Source organism: Eulemur rufifrons, chromosome 1 (genome assembly GCF_041146395.1).
Source record: "Eulemur rufifrons isolate Redbay chromosome 1, OSU_ERuf_1, whole genome shotgun sequence".
NCBI classification, from domain to species: domain Eukaryota; kingdom Metazoa; phylum Chordata; class Mammalia; order Primates; family Lemuridae; genus Eulemur; species Eulemur rufifrons.
Window position 1 is genome coordinate 2,920,869 of NC_090983.1, and position 21,240 is coordinate 2,942,108.

The window sequence follows — 21,240 nt, forward strand, 5'->3', positions numbered from 1 at the left end:
CCAGTAGTTTGATACAGCCTTACCATCCATGTATATTCTGTGTACATACTCATAGGTTAATTTACACTTGGAAAATGTCATTGAACCTGTAAAAAGTATTAAATTTACAGTGGCAATACGAATTAGCTGCCTTTATTAAATATAAATACATCAAATATAAATGTTAAATGGGTAATTTTTAATCAAGTGACACCAACTAAATATTGGATACTCTAAACATTTGAAGAACAAAAAGCATACTTAAATGTTAATCTTACTATTAGTAAAAATGCAACTTTAAACAGTATGTTACTTTTAAAAAGCAATTAAAGAAGCTTATATTCTTTATTGCTATTAAAGCACAAAATTAGCCTTTTAGGATTGTTCCAATTTACACTCTAACCTAATACAACAGAGCTTATCACAAAATGAATGCAAGCAATATGGTGACCATTTAAATTTTACGTACTTTACCAAAGCACTCATGGGTTCATCATTTCCAGTGAAAACCGGGATAATACACCTGAATGTTTTATACCGAGGTCATAAAAATGCATCAAATGTATCACAGCAGTAATTTAATTACCTTGGAAGGTTAAAAATATACACATTCCAAAATGTTGTGTTATCTATAGATTCAGTTTATTTATCTGTTATCCTATGGTCCAATGTAAGAGTCTTAAGACAACTGAAAACTATAACTAAGACATGAACTTCACAGGTAAATTACATTATTTTAAATGTATTGAAATCATTTCACAAACCTCTCAGTCAATATTTTAAAGAACCAATATAATAAAGGTTTTTTAAGTGGACAAGACTATTTTTTCTAATCCAAAATATGCAGCTTGAAGTCTCTAAGTAATGAGTTCAAAATAAAGTTTTGTAACTTATTAAAATTCTATTTTTTATATAGAGAAGATCTTAATATTATAGAGGCAACTGTTGCTAGATTATAAAGGAGGGCCATAAAGTAGACTATTTTAACAGCTAAGTACATTTATAGAGCCTATTTAATTACATCATTTTGCTATTATGTTTTTCTAAGTGCTGTAGGACATTCTCTGAAGCAGGGATCTCATACTTTCCAGGGAAATCCTATAGGGCCAAGATGAGAAGAAAGAAATCAACAATAAATAAATAAACATGTCGACTAAGCTAAATCCAAAATTCCAGAAAAATACATAATTAGTTATCAGTATACTCTATTAAACTGATCATTTTGATAAAACATTTATCATATACATGAATATCATATACAGTCCTTTACCATTAAACTCTATTTCATGATTAATCAAATCATTAAACTCTTTTACTAAATTAACAGAAACAGGCTACCAGATATATACACAGAGAACTTTTCAGACTGTTTTAACAGAAAAAACTGAATTGTCAAAGTGATAAAAACGTTGCAGTGTTTTGAACAGAAAAATCACTTGAAGTCAGGTGATAAATTTACTTCATTCACTATGAAGCACCTAAGCTACCCCAGTTATTTTCTAGCCCATTACTTTGCTTTGTATAATTTGTCACTATTTGAAATTATCTTTTTGATGTATTTCCTTCTCCTCTCTAGAAGGTAAGGTCCTTGAAGGCAGGGATTTTATGTTTTCATTGCTGAATTCTGAGCACTCAAAAGTCAGAACAAGGTTATCTCTGTGGGTAGTTGTGTGTGGGTCATAACTGAGAAGGGGCATATAGGAACCTCCCGGGATACTGGAAACTTTATATATCTTGACCTGGTAATGTAGACCTGTGCACAGACATGTGAACATTCATTGAGCTGTACAGTTTGGATTAGTGTACTCTGTTGTAAGTATATCTTAATTTAAAATAATTTTAAGGGAATGGCTCATAAAGACTATGACATGTAACAACATGGTTTAGGAGTATGAAGAATGAGGAAAGCACTTAGCTGATTATTTGGGAACTAACTTGGAAATTGTCAAGATTAGGCTGAATAGATTACTGGGGGTAGAAACAAGATAGGTAAGATGGTTAAGAAAGCAAATATAAAGCAGTATATTTAAATGTGTGGCTGTAAAAAGGAAAACAAGTAGGAAATAGTATTTAGAAATGACAAGCTAGATGCGAGTTGTGCTCAGTGTAGTTGGGTCGTCACCGCTTCTAAGTGTTTTCAGTGGAAATGCTAAAATATGTATTTTTAAAATGAGTTTATATTACTTCTGACTCAAATGTAATGGTATAGAATTTAAAACTCCACTCTTGATTTTTCAACCCATATCTTTTTCCTTGTACACAAAAGGTCTTGGTTCCTATTGATAAAACATTAACATAATTACCCTCTCTTACACTGATTTTCCAATGTTAGCTCAATCTTGCATTCCTGAAGTCAGTTTGACTATAATGTATTATTCTTTTCATAAATTGCTGAATTAAGTTTGCTATATTTTGTTTAGAAGTTTTTGCATCCATGTTTATGAGACTGGCCTTTAATCTTCCATTCTTGTAATGTCTTTATCTGGTGTTGGTGTTCAGACTGCTGATTTCTCTGGAAGACTTTTTAGAATGATGTTCTTTCTTCTTTAAGTGTTTGGGAGAAGTCATCAATGTAGCCATCTGTGCTTGCATTTTATTTTGTGGGATTCTATTTATGATTCAATTTCTTTAATAAATATAGGACTGGTAATATGTTTTGTAATGCCTAGTGTCATTTCTGTTAAATTTTTTCTAGGAAGTGGCCCATTTAATCTAAAATTTTAAATGCATTCAAGTCATTCACAATGTCCTCTATTGTCTTTTTAATGTCTATAAAATCTATAGTCATACTTCCTTCTTGGAAAAAATTCTTTACCTTGGCTATTTTTGCCTTTTCATTATTTTCTTAATCAGTTTAATCACATATCATTTAATATGATAAATTTATATCTGCCAATATAAAATTAATATAAAAATCAATTTTATTATATTTCTTCAAGAATCAGCTTTTGGATTTGTTTCTTATTATATATTTGTTTCTTATTATATTTTTGTTTCATTAGTTTCCACACTTCAATTATTTCCTTTCTTATACTTCCTTTGGGTTATTACTTTTCTTGTTTTTCTCCAAACTTCTTTAGTTATATATTTTAGTCATTAATTTTCTGTCATTTTTCTTCTGTGATACAGGCATTTAAAGCTATCCATTTCAGTTATCACAGCTCTAACTGCATCCCACAAGTTTTGACATGGAGCATTTTCATTATCATCCACTAAAACATTATATTCTAATTTTCATATGACTTCTTTCATTCACTGGTTATCTAGACATATATTTCCAAAACAGAGCTTTTCACTACTGATTTCTAGGTTATTAGCATTGTAGTCAGAAAACTTCTTAGTTCACTGGTATTTACTGAGACTTATTTTATGGTTCAGCACATGGTGAAACTAAATATTTCAGGAGCCTGAAGTGACTTGACTTTGCAGTTCTTGTGTGCACTATGTTCTATATAAGTCCAGTAAGTCAAGTTGGTTATTTGGATAGTTCAAATGTTCTACAACATTATTGATTTGTCTGCTGCTTCCATCAGTTAAAGAGGTATGATTAAAATCTCCCATTACAATAGCAGAATAGCCATTACAATAGCCATTGCCCTTGCTAGTTCGGGAAATATTTGTTTCATATATTTTGAAGGTATTTTATTAGATGCATGAGAATTTTCAGTTATTATTTATTCCTGGTACACTGAATATTTCTTTCAATAATTTTACTGCTTTAAAATCTACTTTCTCTAGTACTAATATAGCATGGTTATTTCTTTTTCCATGCTTTTATCTTTTTTAATTATTTATTTTTTATTTCAGGAAATTACAGGGGTACATTTTGGTTACATATTATGACTCATCTTTTGATAAACTGGTATTTTTTAGATATGTCTCTAAAGATACTACAAAGGTTTGTTTTCAAATATCTAATCTGATAATCTTAGTTGTTTATAGTAATATTTAGTTCATTTACATTTATAGTTATATTTACTGACATAATTAGCTTTTCATCATCTGAGTACTTCCTATTTATCTTGACTCTTCTATGTGTTTTTTTACTTTCCTTTATTACCTACTTTTGTACTATTTTTTATTACTCCATACCTCTCCTATAATGGTATAGTAGTACGGGAATTATACACTTTTTCTTGTGGTAAAATATACATAACAAACTCTGCCATTTTTAAATACACAGTTCCGTGGCATTAAGTAAATTCACATTGTTGTGCAACCATCACCACCAATCTCCAGAATTTTTTCATCATTCCAAAGTGAAATTCTGCACCAATTAAACACTAACTTGTTATTCTCCCCTTCTCTCAGCCCCTGACAAACACCCTTATACCTCGTCTCTATGAATTTAAATATCTCATATAAATGGAATCATATTGCATTTATCCTTTGTGACTGACTTATTTAACTTAGCTTAATGTTCAAAGTTCTTCCACGTTGTATAATGGATCAGAATTTTATTACTTTTCAAAGTTGAATAATAATCCATTATATGTATATACCACACATTGTGTTGATCCATTCATCTATCAATGGACACTTGGGTTGCTTCCACCATTTAGCTAATGTGAATGCTACTATGAACATGGGAATACAAATACTTGTTAGAGTCTTGCTTTCACTTCTTTTGGGTATATACTCAGAAGTGGAATTATTGGATTACATATTAATGCCATGTTAATAAGTTACTGCCATATTGTCTTCCACACCAGTGGTGCTATTTCACATTACCACCAGCAATGCACAAAACTTCCAGTTTCTCCATAACATTATTATCTTCTGTTTTTTGGAATAGCCATCCTAATGGGTATGAAGTGGTATCTCATACTGTGTGTGTGTGTGTGTGTGTTTCGAGATGGGGTCTTGCTATGTTGTCTAGGCTGGTCTTGAATTCCTGGGCTCAAGCAATCCTCCTGAGTAGCTAGGACTACAGGAGCATGCCACAGCGCCTGGCTTTTCATTGTGGTTTCGACTGTTTTTCCCTAATAAGTAGTAATATTGAACACCTTTTTGTGTGCTTATTGGCTATTTGTGTATCTTCTTTGGAGAAATATCTACTCAGATCCTTTGCCTATTTTTTAATTGGGTGGTTTTCTTGTTGAGTTGTAGTTCTTTATATATTCTGAGTATCAATCCCTCATCAGATATATTTAGGTCATTAAATATGAAATGTCTGATTTCGAATCAAAAGTGTGGTTTATTATACCTTAAACAAGAAGCAGTACAATTAATCAAAGTATGTGCCTAAACTACTGACACAGTTTTTCCATCTTAACGATAGCTTGTTTATGCCAGCAGCGAAGAAGGCTGGAGAGCGAATGGCAATGAAATCTCGAAAGGTGTTTTCCATAGCTTGTTGAGAATTGAGTATTTTTCCTTGCAAGAAGTGGCCAAACCCTGGAAGTGATAGTCAGCTGATACAAGGTCTGGTGAATATGGTGGATGACAGAGAGTTTCCAAGTCCAGCCTCTGTAGTTATAGCAGCGTTGTTTGTGCAATGTGTGGTTGAGTATTGTCTTGCAAGAGGATTGGCCTGTCTCTATCAACCAATCTCGCTGCTTAATCGCAAGCATCCTCATCATTTCATCCAACTGGCTACAGCAGACATCCACTGTAATCCATTGACCAGGATTCATTAAGCTGTCGTGGATAATACCAGCACTGGACACCAAACAGACACCATTAGCTTTTTTTGATGAATATTCGGTTTTGGACTGTGTTTTGGCACTGCATCTTTATCCAACCATTGTGCCAAATGTTTGCAATTATCAAAAATAATACATTTTTCATCACACATAACAATATGGTATAGAAATGGCTCATCTTTATCTTGTGGCAGCAAAGAAAGGCAAGCTTCGAGATGATTTCTCTTCTGACACTCATTTAATTTATGCAGAACCCATTTATCCAGCTTCTTAACCTTGCCAATTTGTTTCAAATGGTGCAATGTTGGAACAGTAACATCAAACCTTGCTGCTAATTCATGTGTCCACTGAGATGGATTCGCTTCCACTACAACTTTTAGCTCATCATTATCCACCTTGGTCTCAGGTTGCCCACGTGGCTCATTTTCCAGCTTAAAATCACCAGATTGGAACTTCAAAGCATTGATAATACTGGGTGTTTATTAGCCATATCCTTCCCAAACACTTCGTTGATATTTCAAGCTGTCTGCACTGTACTGGTTCCATGACAGACTCATATTCAAAAATAACACGAATTTTTGATTTATCCATGGTTTCACAAAAATTGCCCTCCCCCCAAAAAAACTTTGAAAGATAATCATAAGCCAAAATGTGAGTTTGAAAGACTGAGGATATACCTTCATAATAAAAATAAAACAAGTGTCGAAGTGAAATGTCAGAGATATCAACTGTCAAACTTTGTACTTAAGGATATTAGACATTTCATACTTAATAACCTAATACAATTTGCAAATATTTTCTCTCATTCCATGGGCTGCCTTTTTACTCTTCTGATATTATCCTCTGATCTTCAAAACTTTTAATTTTAATAAAATCTAATTTATTTATTTTTTTCTTTTGCTGCCTGTGCTTTGGTGTCATATCTAAGAGATCATTGCCAAATCCAATGTTGTGAAGGTTTTTCAACTCTGTTTACTTCTAAGAGTTTTATAGTTTTTACTCCTATGTTTAAGTCTTTGATCCACTTTAAATTAATTTTTGGATATGGTGTAAGTAGAGGTCCAACCTTTTTGTAGGCTTTTCAAAATTGTTCTTTTAGGGTTGCCCCAAAAATTACAACATGCATTCTTCAGTTATAGAATCTGGTATCAACTTGTACATGTGTGGAAGAGAGTTAACATAAGTAGGCCTGAGACTGATATCCTTAGAAAGACCTGCTTGCAAGGGTGGCCCTTGGCTGATGTCTGGAAACTACAATTTGTCAGGGTGGAGGGTGAGGGGAGGTTTCTCAGAATTTCCAGAACTGGTAAGTACCTCACCATTTTAAAACTGTATACCAGTGTGGTTTATGCTCAACAGCGGCTTGCTCTCTGAAAGAGTCTGGAACTTCAGTATGTGCTAGGCAGAAGGTCCGTACATGGGCAACCTCTAATAAAATGCCTGGGCATTGAGACTTTAATGAGCTTCCTTGGTAGACAACATTTTGTAGATGCTGTAACAATTGATTACTGGAGGAATTAAGCAAATCCTATGTGACTCCACTGAGAGAGGAATCTCAGAAGCTTATTTCCCCCAGACTTCATCCCATGTCTTCTCCCTCTGCTGATCTTGCTTTGTATCTTGTAATAAATCACAGCCATGACTACAACTATAAACTAAGTCATGTGAGTCCTCCAGCCAAATGACAGAGCGTGGGGTGATCTTGGGGACCCCCCCAAAAAGGACATTTTACCCTCTTACTAAACTGCAAAGTGCTTAGAATAGTTAATACCCTCAACAGTACTAGCATTGTCATGCATTTCAATTAGACCCCCCCACACCATTATTCTTGTTTTATAAGTCAATCGAGATATACCACATAATTACTTTTTAAATCTTCATTTCTCCTGTACCTTTGACTTTTCATTTAAAATTATTTTCCTTCTTCCCAGAGAATGCTAAAGTATTTTCTTTAGAGTGGGTCTAATTCTAAAGTAACAAATCAGTTTTATTTGTATGAAAATTATTTTACATTCATTCTAGAAGGCTCTTTTCTGGGATACAGAATCCCTGAGGTTTATAGAATTATTTGACAGTTTGTTGAGAATCAGGTATCAGTATAATTGCTGCACTCAAGGTAAACTTTTTCCTTCCAGCTGCTTCATAGATTTTCTTTTTGGCTTTGGTTTTTTAAAGCAGTTTTTCTCTGATGTTTTTATTTTTCATACTTGGGATTTAAGAGGGTTTTATTGAATTTGTGCCTTGGTGTTTTTCACCATTTTCAAAATATTTGAGCCATAATTTTTTCAAACATTATATCCACTCTATTTTCTCTTTCCTCTCCTTTTTTTGTTAAAACTCCAGTTACACAGACATTAGAAATCACCACAGGCAGACTTTGGAGATATTGTGGGTTTGGTTCCAGACCACTGCAATAAAGTGAGTTATGTGACTTTTTTGGTTTCCCAGTGCATAAAAAATACTGTAGTTTATTAAGTGTGCTATAGCACTGTCTAAAAACATGACGTACCTAGCTTAATTTTAAAAATACTTTATTACTAAAAATTGCTAATGATCATGTGAGCCTTCGGTGAGTCAATCTTTTTGCTGGTAGAGGGTCTTGCCTCACTGTTGATGGCTGCTGACTGATCAGGGTTGTGGTTGCTAAAGGGTGAGATGGCTGAGGCAGTTTCTTAAAATAAGACAATAATGAAGTTTGACACATCAATTCACTCTTCCTTTCACAAAAGAATTCTCTATAGTATGCAGTGCTCTTTGATAGCATTTAACTCACAGAACTTCTTTCAAAGCTGGAGTCAATTCTCTCAAACCCTGCTGCTTTATCAACTAAGTTTATGTAATAATACAAATATCTTGTTGCAATTTCAACAATGTTCACAGCAGTTTCACCAGGAGTAGGTTCCATCTCAGGAAACCACTTTCTTTGCTCATCCACAAGAAGCAACTGCTCATCCATTCAACTTTTACGATGAGATTGCAACAATTTAGTGACTTTTAGGCTCCATTTCTAATTCTAGTTCTCTTGCTATTTCTGCCATGTGTGCAGTGACTTCCTCTACTGAAGTCTTCAACCTCCTCAAAGTCATCCATAAGGGTAGAAATCAATTTCTAAACTCCGGTTAATGTTGATATTTTGACCTCCTCCCATGAATCACAAATGTTCTTAATGGCATCTAGAATGATAAATCCTTTCCAGAAAACTTTCAATTTACTTTGCCCAGATCCATCAAAGAAATCAGTACATATGGCAGCTAAAACCTTACAAAATATATTTCTTTCTTTTTTTGTTGAGATTGGGTCTTGCTCTGTCACCTAGGTGAGAGTGCAGTGGTGCAATTGGTCACTGCAGCCTCGAGCTCCCAGGCTTAGTGATCTGCCTGTGAAATACATTTCTTAAATAATAAGACTTGAAAGTCGAAATTACTCCTTGGTCCACGGGCTGAAGAATGGATGTTAGCAAGCATAAAAACAACTTGAATATCCTTGTACATCTCCATCGGAGCTCTTGGGTGACTAGGTGCATTGTTGATAAGGGGTAATATTTTGAAAGGAATCTTTTCCTGAGCAATAGGTCTTAAGAGCAGGCTAAAAAGATTCAGTATATCATGCTGTTGTCACCCAGGCTTTGTTGTTCCACTTACAGAGCACAGGCACAGTAGAATTAGCATCATTCCTAAGTACTCTTGAATTGTCAGAACAGTAAATGAGCATAGGCTTCCATTTAAAGTCACCAGCTATGCTGGCTCCTAAAAAGAGTCAGCCTGTCCTTTGAAGCTAGGCATTGACTTCTCTGGCTATGAAAGTCTTAGATGATATCTTCTAACAGAAGGCTATTTCTTCTACTAGGCCTAGATTAAAAATCTGTTGTTTAGCGTATCAACCTTCATCAATTATCCTAGCTAGATGTTATGGATAACTTGCTACAGCTTATCCATCAGCACTTGCTGCTTCACCTTGCACTTTTATGTTATGGAGATGGCTTCTTTACTTAAGCCTCATGCACCAACTGCTAGCTTCATATTTTCTTCTGCAGCTTCCTCACCTCTCTCTGTCTTCACGGAATTGAAGAGAGGAGCCTGCTCTAAATTAGATTTTGGCTTGAGGGAATGTTGTAGCTGGTGTGATCTATCCAGAGCACACAAACTTTCTCTGTATCAGCAATAAAGCTGTTTTGCTTTTTTGTCATTCATGTGTTCACTGGAGTGGTACTTTGCATTTCCTTGAAGAACTTGTCCTTTGCATTCACAGCTGGGCTAACTGGTGTGAGGGGCCTAGCTTTCCCTGAGCTTTTTAAATGTCTTCCTCATTTTTTGTAGAGATCTGGTCTTTCTACGTTGCCCACACTGGTTTCAAAACTCCTGGCCTCAAGTGATCCTTCTACCTCAGTTTCCTGAAGTGCTGAGATTACAGGTGTGAGCCACTGTGCCCACTGGCCGTGATTATTTTTGATTGTATGTTCTTATTTATAAAATAAACTAACCAGTACAAAATTGTTGGCATAAATAATTTGAGGCCTAAAATGATATTATTTTCTTCCAGAGAAGTCTTACTTTCATTTCTTCCAGGTGCCTGGCAGAACTCATAACCCAAGATCATCTCAATCTAATTTAGGGACTAAATTCTGAAGCTGAGTTACAACCCTTCTGAGGAACATGTATTTCTAGTTCAAACTTATTCTCAAGTACAGCCCTTTGGGGTCCCAACTCCCAAGCTGAGAATTTACCAAGACCCCATATTCCCCTGGCTGCAATGCTATCAAAATGGCCCATGAACTCCTTCCTAGCTTCCCCTCTGCAAATAACACTGGGGGAAAGTGGCCCCAAACACTGGGCATACTTTGAGACTCCTCTTTGTACCCTGATCCAGTAATTCATCATTATCTTGATAGCTCATCAGTGCCTTCAAGCAGATGGTTTTTTAATATTTGTTCAGCTTTTCTAGTTGTTCTTAGTAGACAGTTGGCTTGAGTCATCTACACACCTATAACTGTACAGAAGTCTCTACTATTTTGTAAAAAGGTATTGCATATGTTCATTGGCAGTCATTTTAAAATATATAAACAAATTCTTTGATATGCCTTTTTTTAAGAGGTGGGGTTAAATTTCCCTCCCCTTGAGTATGAGTTGATGTAGGAACCTTCATCTAATAGAATGTGGCAAAATGATGGATTGTGATTCCTGAGGGTAGGACAAGGCAGCTTCCATCTTGCTCTCTTGCTCAGGAGAAGCCAGCTGCCACAATGTAAAGGCATTCAAAGAGTCCTATGGAAAGGCCCATGTAATAAGGAATCGAGGCCTCTTGCCAACAGGCATGTGAATGAGCCGTCTTAGGAGATCCTCCAGGCTCAGTGTGGCCTCTTGGATGACTACAGTCCAGGCCAACTTCTTTACTGCAACATGAAAGACTCTGAACTAAAACTACCCAGCTAAGCCATCCTTGAATCTTAATCTGCAAACTGTGAGATGATAAATGTTAAACCAATCAATTTTGGGGTAAATGGTTTTATATTAATAGTAATATGTTTGTTTTTAAATTTTATTATTTTTAATTCAATATCATTCATTTTATGTGAAAAATGAAATCAATAGCTTAAAATTTTAAAGTAATATTTAGATAAAAAAGAATATGATTATTTTACCTCTTGTTTTTATTCCTAACTGGAAGCAGAGTTTTTCAGAACGGATGAAGTCATTTCCACAATAGTATTAATAGATAAGCCATTCAGAAAACCTTTATGATTTATTCTTACTTCCTGAAGAGCTTCTATAATACGGTCTCTATGCAAAAGGAAAACATACATCAGCATTTGTCTTTTTCAAAGTAACACATTCATACTATTGCTATGTTATTGAATTGAACTATGCTTTTACATAAAAAGCTTAAAACCAATTAAAATATAACTTTAGTTGTTACCTGCTGACTTCTGGATGTAGTTCAGCCAGTCTCTTCATGATCTTGGTGAAGCTACGCAAGTTCAACGTATTTGGAGGTATGAATCTAATAGGTGCATCAGGTAATAATTTAGCAGATTCAATTTGTTTACAATTCTTCTTCACACCCTAAATGAGCATTTTAAAAGTTTTCTTAAAACCATTACATAGAGATAATCCAGCTTATTCAATTAAAATAAATTTTAAAATTATAAATAAAATCAAATGTTCTAAAAGTTTTACTTTTAAGATTATTTATACCAAGTAAATTTACTTCAGCTGTGTTCAGGGCCATGTATTAAAAAAATATGCCCAACATATTTTTTTATAGTAATGATAAAGTCTATGAGACTATGTCTAAATCAGCCTTTCTCAACTGGGATTCCTCCTCTGAACCACAGAACACATAAAATGATGTAACTATTTTCTCAGCCTTCCCAAAGACAGGACATAACTAGATCCATTCTAGTGTACAGGAGAGAGGTTAACCTATTAAATAAAATGAATGTTTTAGGCTTAGGGCATTAAAGCTTAATTCTTTTAATCAATCCAACTGAGAAAGGCTGGTCTGAAGAGTATAACTGTAACTATTCTATATTTTATTTAATAAATACTGTATGTAATGAACACAAACTATATGCCCAGAATTATGTCACAGGTTATGGGGGGAAAAACAGTAATATAAAGTGCAGTCCCCTTCATTTGTGAAAAGATAAAATTAAAATGATCAATTAGCTACTATTAACCATGCAAGTAGACTATAAATTGTGGGAAACCACTGTAAATCCCATGAAAGTTCAACAAAGGAAGGGCTCAGACTTTAAATCCTAGATGAAAAGTCAGGAAAAAATACATAAAATATTAGCTGTCACATCAGAATATTACATTTTACTTATTGCCATTATCTCCCCCACTAGATTTAAGCTTCATAAGAGCACAGATTTTTGTCTATTTTGTTCACTGTTGCTTTCCCAGTTCCTAGAATAATGTACACAGTTGGTATGTAATAAGTCTTTGTTGAATAAATAAATGAAAAGATTGGAATGTGATAGTTTAAAGTGATAGTTGAAACCACAGAAAAAATGAGCTCTCCAAGAAAAAGCCAAATTACTGCTATGTAATAGCAACGATAATAGCTATACTTACTGAGCACATTCTCAGTACATTGTACTAAGAATGTTTCCGTATTAAGCCCATTTAAACTTTTAAATATTTGAGGTAAGAACTATTATCCTCATTTTAAGTTAAAAAGCTCAGAGAGTGAGGTAACTCTCCCAGAGTCACAGGATGAGTAGGAGGTAGAGCCAGGTTATAAATATAAAAGTTGTTTTTAATCATCATAATTTTGCCTCTCATTGTAAACAATAAATATTTTCTAAACAAATGAATAGAATGTTGAGAATCTGAGAAAAAGAAAAAGGGAAAAAGAAGTTGCTACCAAGGTGGGAGCACTTGGAGTATAGTTTAACAAAGATGGCAAAAGGAGCTTCCCTCTCCATATACTCTGACAACTACCACTGACAGCCCACGGGGCCCTAGTTATACCTTTCCTCTGCCAACCTCACAGCCCACTGCCACAGCTGACTGGACCAAGAATCTTGTCTTTTGAGCTCATTTAAGATCAAAATCATGGGCTGGATCAATTATATTTCCTGTTAAAGAATGTGGAATTGGAATATGAAGCAAATTAATCTGTCAAACTGAAAATATTGTAGAGTCAGAATTAAGTAAAATAAAGCCAAATGGGGGCAGAAAACAGTCATGAGCAGAGAAAACCAGTGTGCAGAGAGGAGGAGGAGAATGAGTACAGAGATGCAGAGGCAAGAAACCATACTAATTGCTACATGAGAAGTTAGAGGAGAAGCCACAGTTCTCAAACCTTCTGTTTAGGTCCCCGTGTAACCTAATTGTACTTTGTTTCCTTCCTTCTTACTGTGGAAAGAAGGAAACAAAAAATCCTAAACATAAAGTGTCACTGAGATGAGAGGAAAAGAATTTCAAGAAAGAAATGACTAATTTTAAAGAGGCCAAGGAGTCAAGAAGGCAGATGGGGAAAGACAATAAAAAGGTCACCAGTGACAACGGAAAGAGCAGTTCAAGAGAAATTGTAAAGACTGAAGTCAGATTATTAGGACAAAGGAGAGAAGCAATCAAAGAAATTGAGACATTGTATATAAATCACTTCATTGAGAAGTATGGCAATAAGAACACAGGACAGATAAGGATAGTAACGTCAAAGGAGTGCAAAGTCAAGTGAAAATCCTCTCAGGATAAAGAAAGGCTATGCCTGACTGTGAGTAGAGACAAAGGTCTGTGAGTGGAAACGGTAATGGTATAGAAAAGGAATGTGATAACTCCAGGAATTAGGAAAAGATTGGAAAACAGACATAGTTAAAAGAGATCCCTTTATCTTATTACGGGAAAAATTTAGATTCATTTATTCAACGAATATTTATTCTTTTATCCACTTATTTAAAAGGGATGTGTGCTGATCTGTAGATTCAAAGTAACCCCAATAAAAATCCAAGTAGGATTTTTGTTATAGATAGACAAGTTGAATTATAAAATTTATATAGCAAGACAATGAGACTAGAACAGCCACAATTTAAAAAAATAATAAAGTTAGAGGGCTCATTCCACCTGATTTCAAGAGTTGCTATAAAGCTACAGTAATCAAGACCATGTAGTATGGGTGGAAAGATAGATAAACAGCTCAATGGAACTGATACAGTCTAGAAATAGATCCACACAAATAGGGGCGATTGACTTTTGGCCAAGGTGCAAAGGTAATTCAATGGAAATTAGATAGTCTTCTCAACAAATGACACGGGAACAATTCCATATGCAAAATAGAAATAAACAAAACCACCACAATTCAACCTGAAACAATATATAAAAATTAACTAAAAACTTTTGTGACCTTGAATTATGCTAAGATCTCTTAGCTACAACACTAAAAAGTATAAGTTATAAAAGCAAAATTAATAGATTATACTTTATCAAAATTAAAAACCCCTGCTGAGAAAGACACTGTTAAGATGAAAAGACTAGGCACAAGCTGAGAAGAATTATTTGCAGTTTATATATCTGATAAAGAATTCAAAACTCAGTAAGAAAATAACTGAATAAAAACGAGAAATACATGAACAGGAATGAAATACTGATACACCCAACAGCATGGATCAGTGTCAAATGCATTAAGTTAAGTGAAAGAAGCCAGACTACTGGGGCTACATAGTATGATTTCATTTACATGACATTCTGAAAAAGGTAAAATTATAAGAACAGTAAATATATCAGAGCATGAAAGAATTTTCTGGAATGATGAAACTGTTTTGTATCTTGATTATGGTGGTGGTTACTTGCCTGTATGCATTCATCTAAAGTCATGGACACCAAAACATGCACTTTACTCTATGTACATTAAAAAGAAAGGTCTGTGGAATGCCTACGGGATCCCAGGCATTTGGCTGAGCAGTGGAAAGAGTGAACAAAGCAAACTTCCATCATTTTCCACATAGTGTTTAAAACCTAGTGAGGTACAGATGAGGGCATAGGAAAATAAAATGACTACCTTTTATGGTTTTAACAATTATGAGATAAAGTTAGCTATAAAAATGATAAAAGTATAATAATTAGCTACTTACAGAGTAGTACTATTCAAGAATAAAAAAGAAAAAAAAGACTGTAAAGCAGCAGTCCCCCACCTTTTTGGCACCAGGGCCTGGTTTCATGGAAGACAATTTTTCCAGGGACTAGGCTGGGGGGTAGATGAGGGGGATAGTTTTGGAATGATTCAAGTGCATTACATTTATTGTACACTTTATTTCTATATTACTACATTGTCACTTGGCACTCCCTGATAGGGTTTTGATATTAGTCTGCAAGCAACTGATTTATTATGGTCTCTGTGCAGTCAACCCTCTTTGCTAATGATCCCTTGCATGTGCAATTTACAGTAGGGTTGGAGCTCTTATGAGAATCTAATTCCACTGCTGATCTGACAGGAGGTGGAGCTCAGGCAGTGATGCAAGTGATGGGGAGCAGCTATAAATACAGATGAAACTTTGCTCATTCACCCACTGCTCACCTCCTGTGGTGCAGCCCAGTTCCTAAGAGGCCACAGACTGGTACCAGTCTGTGGTCCAGGGGTTGGGGACTGCAGCTGTAAAGGGCTGGCAAAGAGCCTAAAGTTAAAAAGAATGAGTTTCTCTTTAGCTAGGTCTACAAAGATCTACATTTACCTCCAGGAACAACTGGAATTGTACAAAAGCAGGTTAGGGTGGATCCAAGGTTAAAAACAATTCAGATTACTGCTCTCATTCCCACTTCAAGACTGCTGATACTGGAGTTATTTATTCTACAAAGCTACTTATAGCAATATGGCATGTACAAAGACCATTTAAGGGATCAATCAAGAAAACTAACCTTCTGGTCAAAAGAAAAAAACTCACTGTCTTGCTCAGATCCCAGCTGCCTTGGCCTAGTTCTGGGCAATCTAGCAACAGGGATGGCTGAGTTGATTTCTTTGTTTGTGCTTTTCTCCAAATTATTCAAACTAGTTTTATTCCCACATTTGGAGGCAAGCGGTGATGGGTATTCTCCAGGAGTTTTAACAAGTCGCACATTTACTGATTTTCCATTTATTTCTAGCCCATTCATTTCTTTCACAGCCATCTTTGCATCACTGTTTTTTTTGAAAGCAAGAGATGCATATCTAAAATAGAAAAGCAAAAAACCAAAAGATTTTCATTAATGACTTTAAATTAAATCAAACTTAATTTTGTAACCACTAGCTCAAATATGGTTTTCACAATAATAAATGCTCTTATAAAGGTTGATATACTTAGCTTGAAATCAGGAAGAATGTTTATTTAGGATAACTAAATAAAAACCAAATTAAAGATGGGAAATAAAAGATAGTACGCATTTCTCATGAATTATCTATTAATTTTATATTAAAATTTAATGCAAAGCTGATTTATGATAAAGTTGCAGAGATTAGCAATCTGGGGACTAGTTATTTATACTAAAAAATTAAAATTAATTCCTATATTCAAACATAACCTCCAGATGACTCAAAGGCTTGCAATGTGAAAGTCAAAATTTAAAACATTTACCAGAATATTTAAGAGAATATCTTTGTGGCCTTGTTGTGGGAAAATATGTAGACAAAAAAAAAAAAAAAAGAAAAAAAAAAAAAGGAAAAAAAAAAAAAAGAGTTGGAAAATCTAATCAGAATTTTAACCATATAATTGAGGAAGTCAGGCAAGAGCTATTCCTATAAAAGCACCAGACCTAGACTGTGTCAGTGGAAGGATATATACCAAATCTGAAAAGTGGTTGTTTTCAAATGATGGGACTATGGATAATTTTTTATAACTTTCTTGTATTTTTGCATTTAACTATATTTTCTAATGTATGTATGATACCTAAGAAAAAAAAAAAACCCACAAAGTTTTTTTTAAGGACTCAACAAGATACTAAAAAATCTTTCACATCAGGTAATACTCATAGGATTATAATACTACTTTAATATAATGAAATGTATTAATACCACATTAATAAGTAAAATTTAAAAAGCATATAATCTTAGGTGATTCCATTAAATAAAATTAAACACCTATGTTTTAACAAATTTCAACCCCAACTACAAATAGGATTCTTTCTTAATTGATAAAGATTTTCATATCTGAAATGAACAGCCATTATTTTTTATAAGAAGACAGTAAAGGTATTTCCATTATGCCATCACCATTGTGATTTGATACTTTTGAATGATCTGACAATGTAGTAACATACATATTGGAAGAGATTATATATAGATGATGTAGCTATCTACCTAAAAAGTATAAAAGTATCATCTACAAAGCAATTAAAATCAGAAATAATAGAATACAATTTTCTGTGCGTCTACTATGTGCCAGGATTTACTCCTAGTGCTTTACATATTTAACTCATAATAGTTTCACAACAATGCTATGACAATACTATTAACCTCACTTTATAGACAAAGAGGCTGAGGTACAAAAAGGTTAAGTAAATTGCCCAAATTTATTCATCAAGTTGCTGACAGACCTGGGAACTGAACCAAAGTTATCTATTTCTGGAGCCTATTCTCCTTAACTAAGGCACTCTACTTTCCCTATGAAACAGTAAGTAACAAGATAAAGTACACAAAAGTCAGTAAGTCTGCTATATACCACTAATAACAAGCTACAAAGTATAATCAAAGAAAGATCTGATTAAGAACAGCACAAACTAATGACTACAGCTATTTGTCTATAATGACTGCAACTATATGTCTACGTGTCCCCCTATACTAGCCTGGGAAACTCCTGTGGGAATGGCCTTTATCACCACTGTGGCTGATGTCTGGTACAGAACCTCTAGTGAGCAGCAGGCACACAGTAATGCACATTTGACTGAATTTGGGAAACACACCTGTAATTAGTAGAAGAATCATAAATTGAAATTTCAGAAACTTGGTATTTCTGGAAATGACACCTTAAATCAGCCTAAAAAAGGAGAAATAAGTTTGTGAAAAGTAGAAAAACAAATAATCATAATATGAACAATTAATACATTTAAAAATGAAGTTCAAAAAAGAAATCTTGGCATACCTCAGATACTGAAGGGCAGAGACCACCAACATGTATCAAATAACCTTTATCTCTTCGTAAGGGTTCAACATTCATTTCTCCTTGTAGAAAAACACAATATACAACAGAAATGATCATTATTGTATTGAGATGTTTAAGAGAAAATGAAAAATTGCTAAATATTTCATGGTTTCTTTTTACCATCACAAAGCTTATTATAAAGTTATCAGCAAATATCAGCAAGACTAGACTGAAGACCAAAAGCATGGAGTACAGTGTTAAGATTTCTGGGCCTTAATCATATCATCTTAAAAAATAAATGGGTTGGATTAGTTGATATTAAGTCTCTCACAGCTCAAATGAATAAATTACATCTAAACGGAGTAATCAGTTACAGCTGTCCCTTGGTATCCCTGGGGGATTGGTTCTAGGACTCCCTGCAGATACCAAGATCTGAGGATGCTCAAATCCCTTATATAAAATGGCATAGTATTTGCATATAAGCTACACACATCCTTCTGTATACTTTAAATCATCTCTAGATTACTTATAATACCTAATACAATGTAAATTCTATGTAAATAGTTGTTATGCTGTATTGTTTAGGAAATAATGACAAGTAAGTTGGTTGAATCCATGAATACAGAACCCATGGGCTGACTGTACATCACGACTAAAAAAGTCTGTCATTTGTCTCTGGTTCAGAGAAGTGCTATGAGAACACTGGATGAACACAGGCTCTTAACTCCTTAGTGTTAGTGCTGGCTAGAGTTAGTGGTTATAGAGACCTCTTTACATACATTCCTTTGTTGGGGAAATAGCGCACCAAGAAAACCTTTCAATCAGACAAGTATCAACAGCAGGTATTATACAGCTTGTGATAATGTTAACAGCACATAAGAAAAAAAGAGACAAATTACTTGAGTTAGCATGATTTTGGAAACCACAAATACTAGGATTATAGATAATTTTTTTCTTGCTTGACAAAAAAATTCAAAATTCTTACACTGCAATCTCATAATCAATATTGTGAAGGGAACCTGGTCTGAAATCAAAAAAGATTCACTAAATTGAGATTTGAATTACTAGCAAATCCTATACCTGGCATATAGGGAGTAAACAAATATTGTTGAATGAATTCATGAGTACTTTTACTTATGTTTTAATAATTTTTAAATAATGGGAGATTTGTAAATTTTATTGTTTTCATCAAGTAATAATAGTAATAAGAGTAGCCTAGCACTTATTGAATGCTTTGCTCCAGGCAATATGCTAAGCACTTTATATACACATCATCTCACATGATTCTCCCAACCACCCCGTGAGGTAGCTATTATTAATATTATTTCCATTTTGCAGATGATGATACTGAGGTCATAGGAGTTCAGGCCAAATCTGTTAAGTATTAGTGCTAGAATTCAGGCAGAGTCTTTCAACTTTAGGTAATTAATACCTAACCTTCTTCATTAACTTACTTCATTTAATTTGTTAATCTCTTTGGATTATAAATGTATTCTACAGAGAAAACAGTGAAACTACCTAGCTTTACATTTTTATATTGCAGTGAAAAAGAAGAGATATAGTACATACAGTAAAGGAATCAGAAGGTATACATTACACGTATCACCTAACCCTTCACTAATTCAATACAAAATATCTACTGGATACCCTATGGGCTACATGCTGTACTTGGCAGTGAACAAAAATCCCTGATCTTGCTGAGCTAATATGTAAGGGTGGGAAGGCAGTCAACCAAATAATCAATCAAGTATCGAGTAAGCAAAACACACAGTACTGTGATAAGTGATATGGTGGAAAATAATGCAAGGCAAGAAAAATGTTACAATAAAATCAGATGATATAATATTTTAAGTTGTGTATATGTATTAATATATGCATAAAGAAATGCATTGAAATGGTCAGTAAAATATTCATAGTGGTTACTGCAGGTTGGAGAAACTTCAGGTAATTTTAATTTTCTTATATTTTCATATTTTATTTAAAAACCTTAATAAGCCATTATTTATACAAGCAGAAAAAAAATAAAACCATTGCTAATATGGAAAATTTAAAAACCCACAGAAATATACAGATAAAAATAAAGGAAGGTAGCATAGCTATCACAAGAAATGATAGAATAATCACAGGCATTAGAGAAAATTCTAACTATTAAAAGCATTTAAGGACCATCTAAAGATGAAAATATTCCTGAAATAGATGAAATTACTAAAGTGAGGGAAAGCAAATAGTTTTCATGACTAACACCAATTTGATAGATTAGTACTGGTTACCTGATGAAAACTGAGAAGTTGGTTTTGTTTACCAGGTAACCACACCTGGAAAGTGTCCAGTGAGGGCTCAGTGGAAAAGAATGCAGGTTATCTACTTGCTCACTAAATCTTGGATTTAAGCTTTTAGCAATTTTCTGCTCTTTAAAAAGCTGACCTCCAACCGGCCAATTTCTCATTTTGTATAAAGAAAAGCCACAAACAGGAATAAAATATTAAAACAGCTCAGTCACCCAACACAACACAGAAGCAGCTAAGTATTATTTTTACAAATAGGTTAGGATTTCTCAGTAAATTGTTAAACTAACCTAGTGTAAACTTCGGATTCCAGCTGTCTTGTGCTATTTGATTTTCTTGTACTCCTGAGAAGTCAACTCCTGTCAGGTTTTCTTTAGCATCAAACCAGTCTTCACTTATTTCTTGGTAATTTCTACAGTCTAATAAATTCAAAATAATGAGCTATGAATTACCTATAAGGTTTAACCCTCTGAAAAGTTATCTAAAAAACATGATGAATCCCTATATTACTTGTTTTATATATAAATCTAAAGATGAATATTAAGCAAAATAAGACAACCAAGCATAAAGATTCTGTGAGAAGGGATTTCAGCAGTCCCCAAATAAAAAGTTCTTCTCAGTTTGAGTGATCTGCTTCCTAGTTTCCCTTTAATTAATATTGATTCCCAGTTTATTAAAACTGTTACTTTTCTGATTTTTCAATTGTTCCTTATTGGAAAAAAGACATTATCTTTACATACAGAATAACAAAACTTCTTTAAAAGGACTAAATAGTGCT

At 34.0% G+C, this 21,240-nt stretch overlaps 1 protein-coding gene across 1 annotated transcript in view; it reads right to left on the minus strand.

The window, feature by feature from the left end:
* Positions 1-1,019: 1,019 nt before the first annotated feature.
* The window catches only part of RBM44 (RNA binding motif protein 44), a 30,780-nt gene continuing 10,559 nt past the window's right edge, over positions 1,020-21,240 (minus strand). The window contains exons 9-15 of the mRNA XM_069465664.1: positions 20,753-20,881; positions 18,178-18,254; positions 17,999-18,072; positions 15,983-16,271; positions 11,538-11,683; positions 11,263-11,401; positions 1,020-1,077 (exon numbers count right to left, since the gene is read on the minus strand). Coding sequence (XP_069321765.1) covers positions 11,278-11,401; positions 11,538-11,683; positions 15,983-16,271; positions 17,999-18,072; positions 18,178-18,254; positions 20,753-20,881 — 839 coding nt within the window. The 3' untranslated portion in view covers positions 1,020-1,077; positions 11,263-11,277. The remainder of the gene's footprint in view (positions 1,078-11,262; positions 11,402-11,537; positions 11,684-15,982; positions 16,272-17,998; positions 18,073-18,177; positions 18,255-20,752; positions 20,882-21,240) is intronic.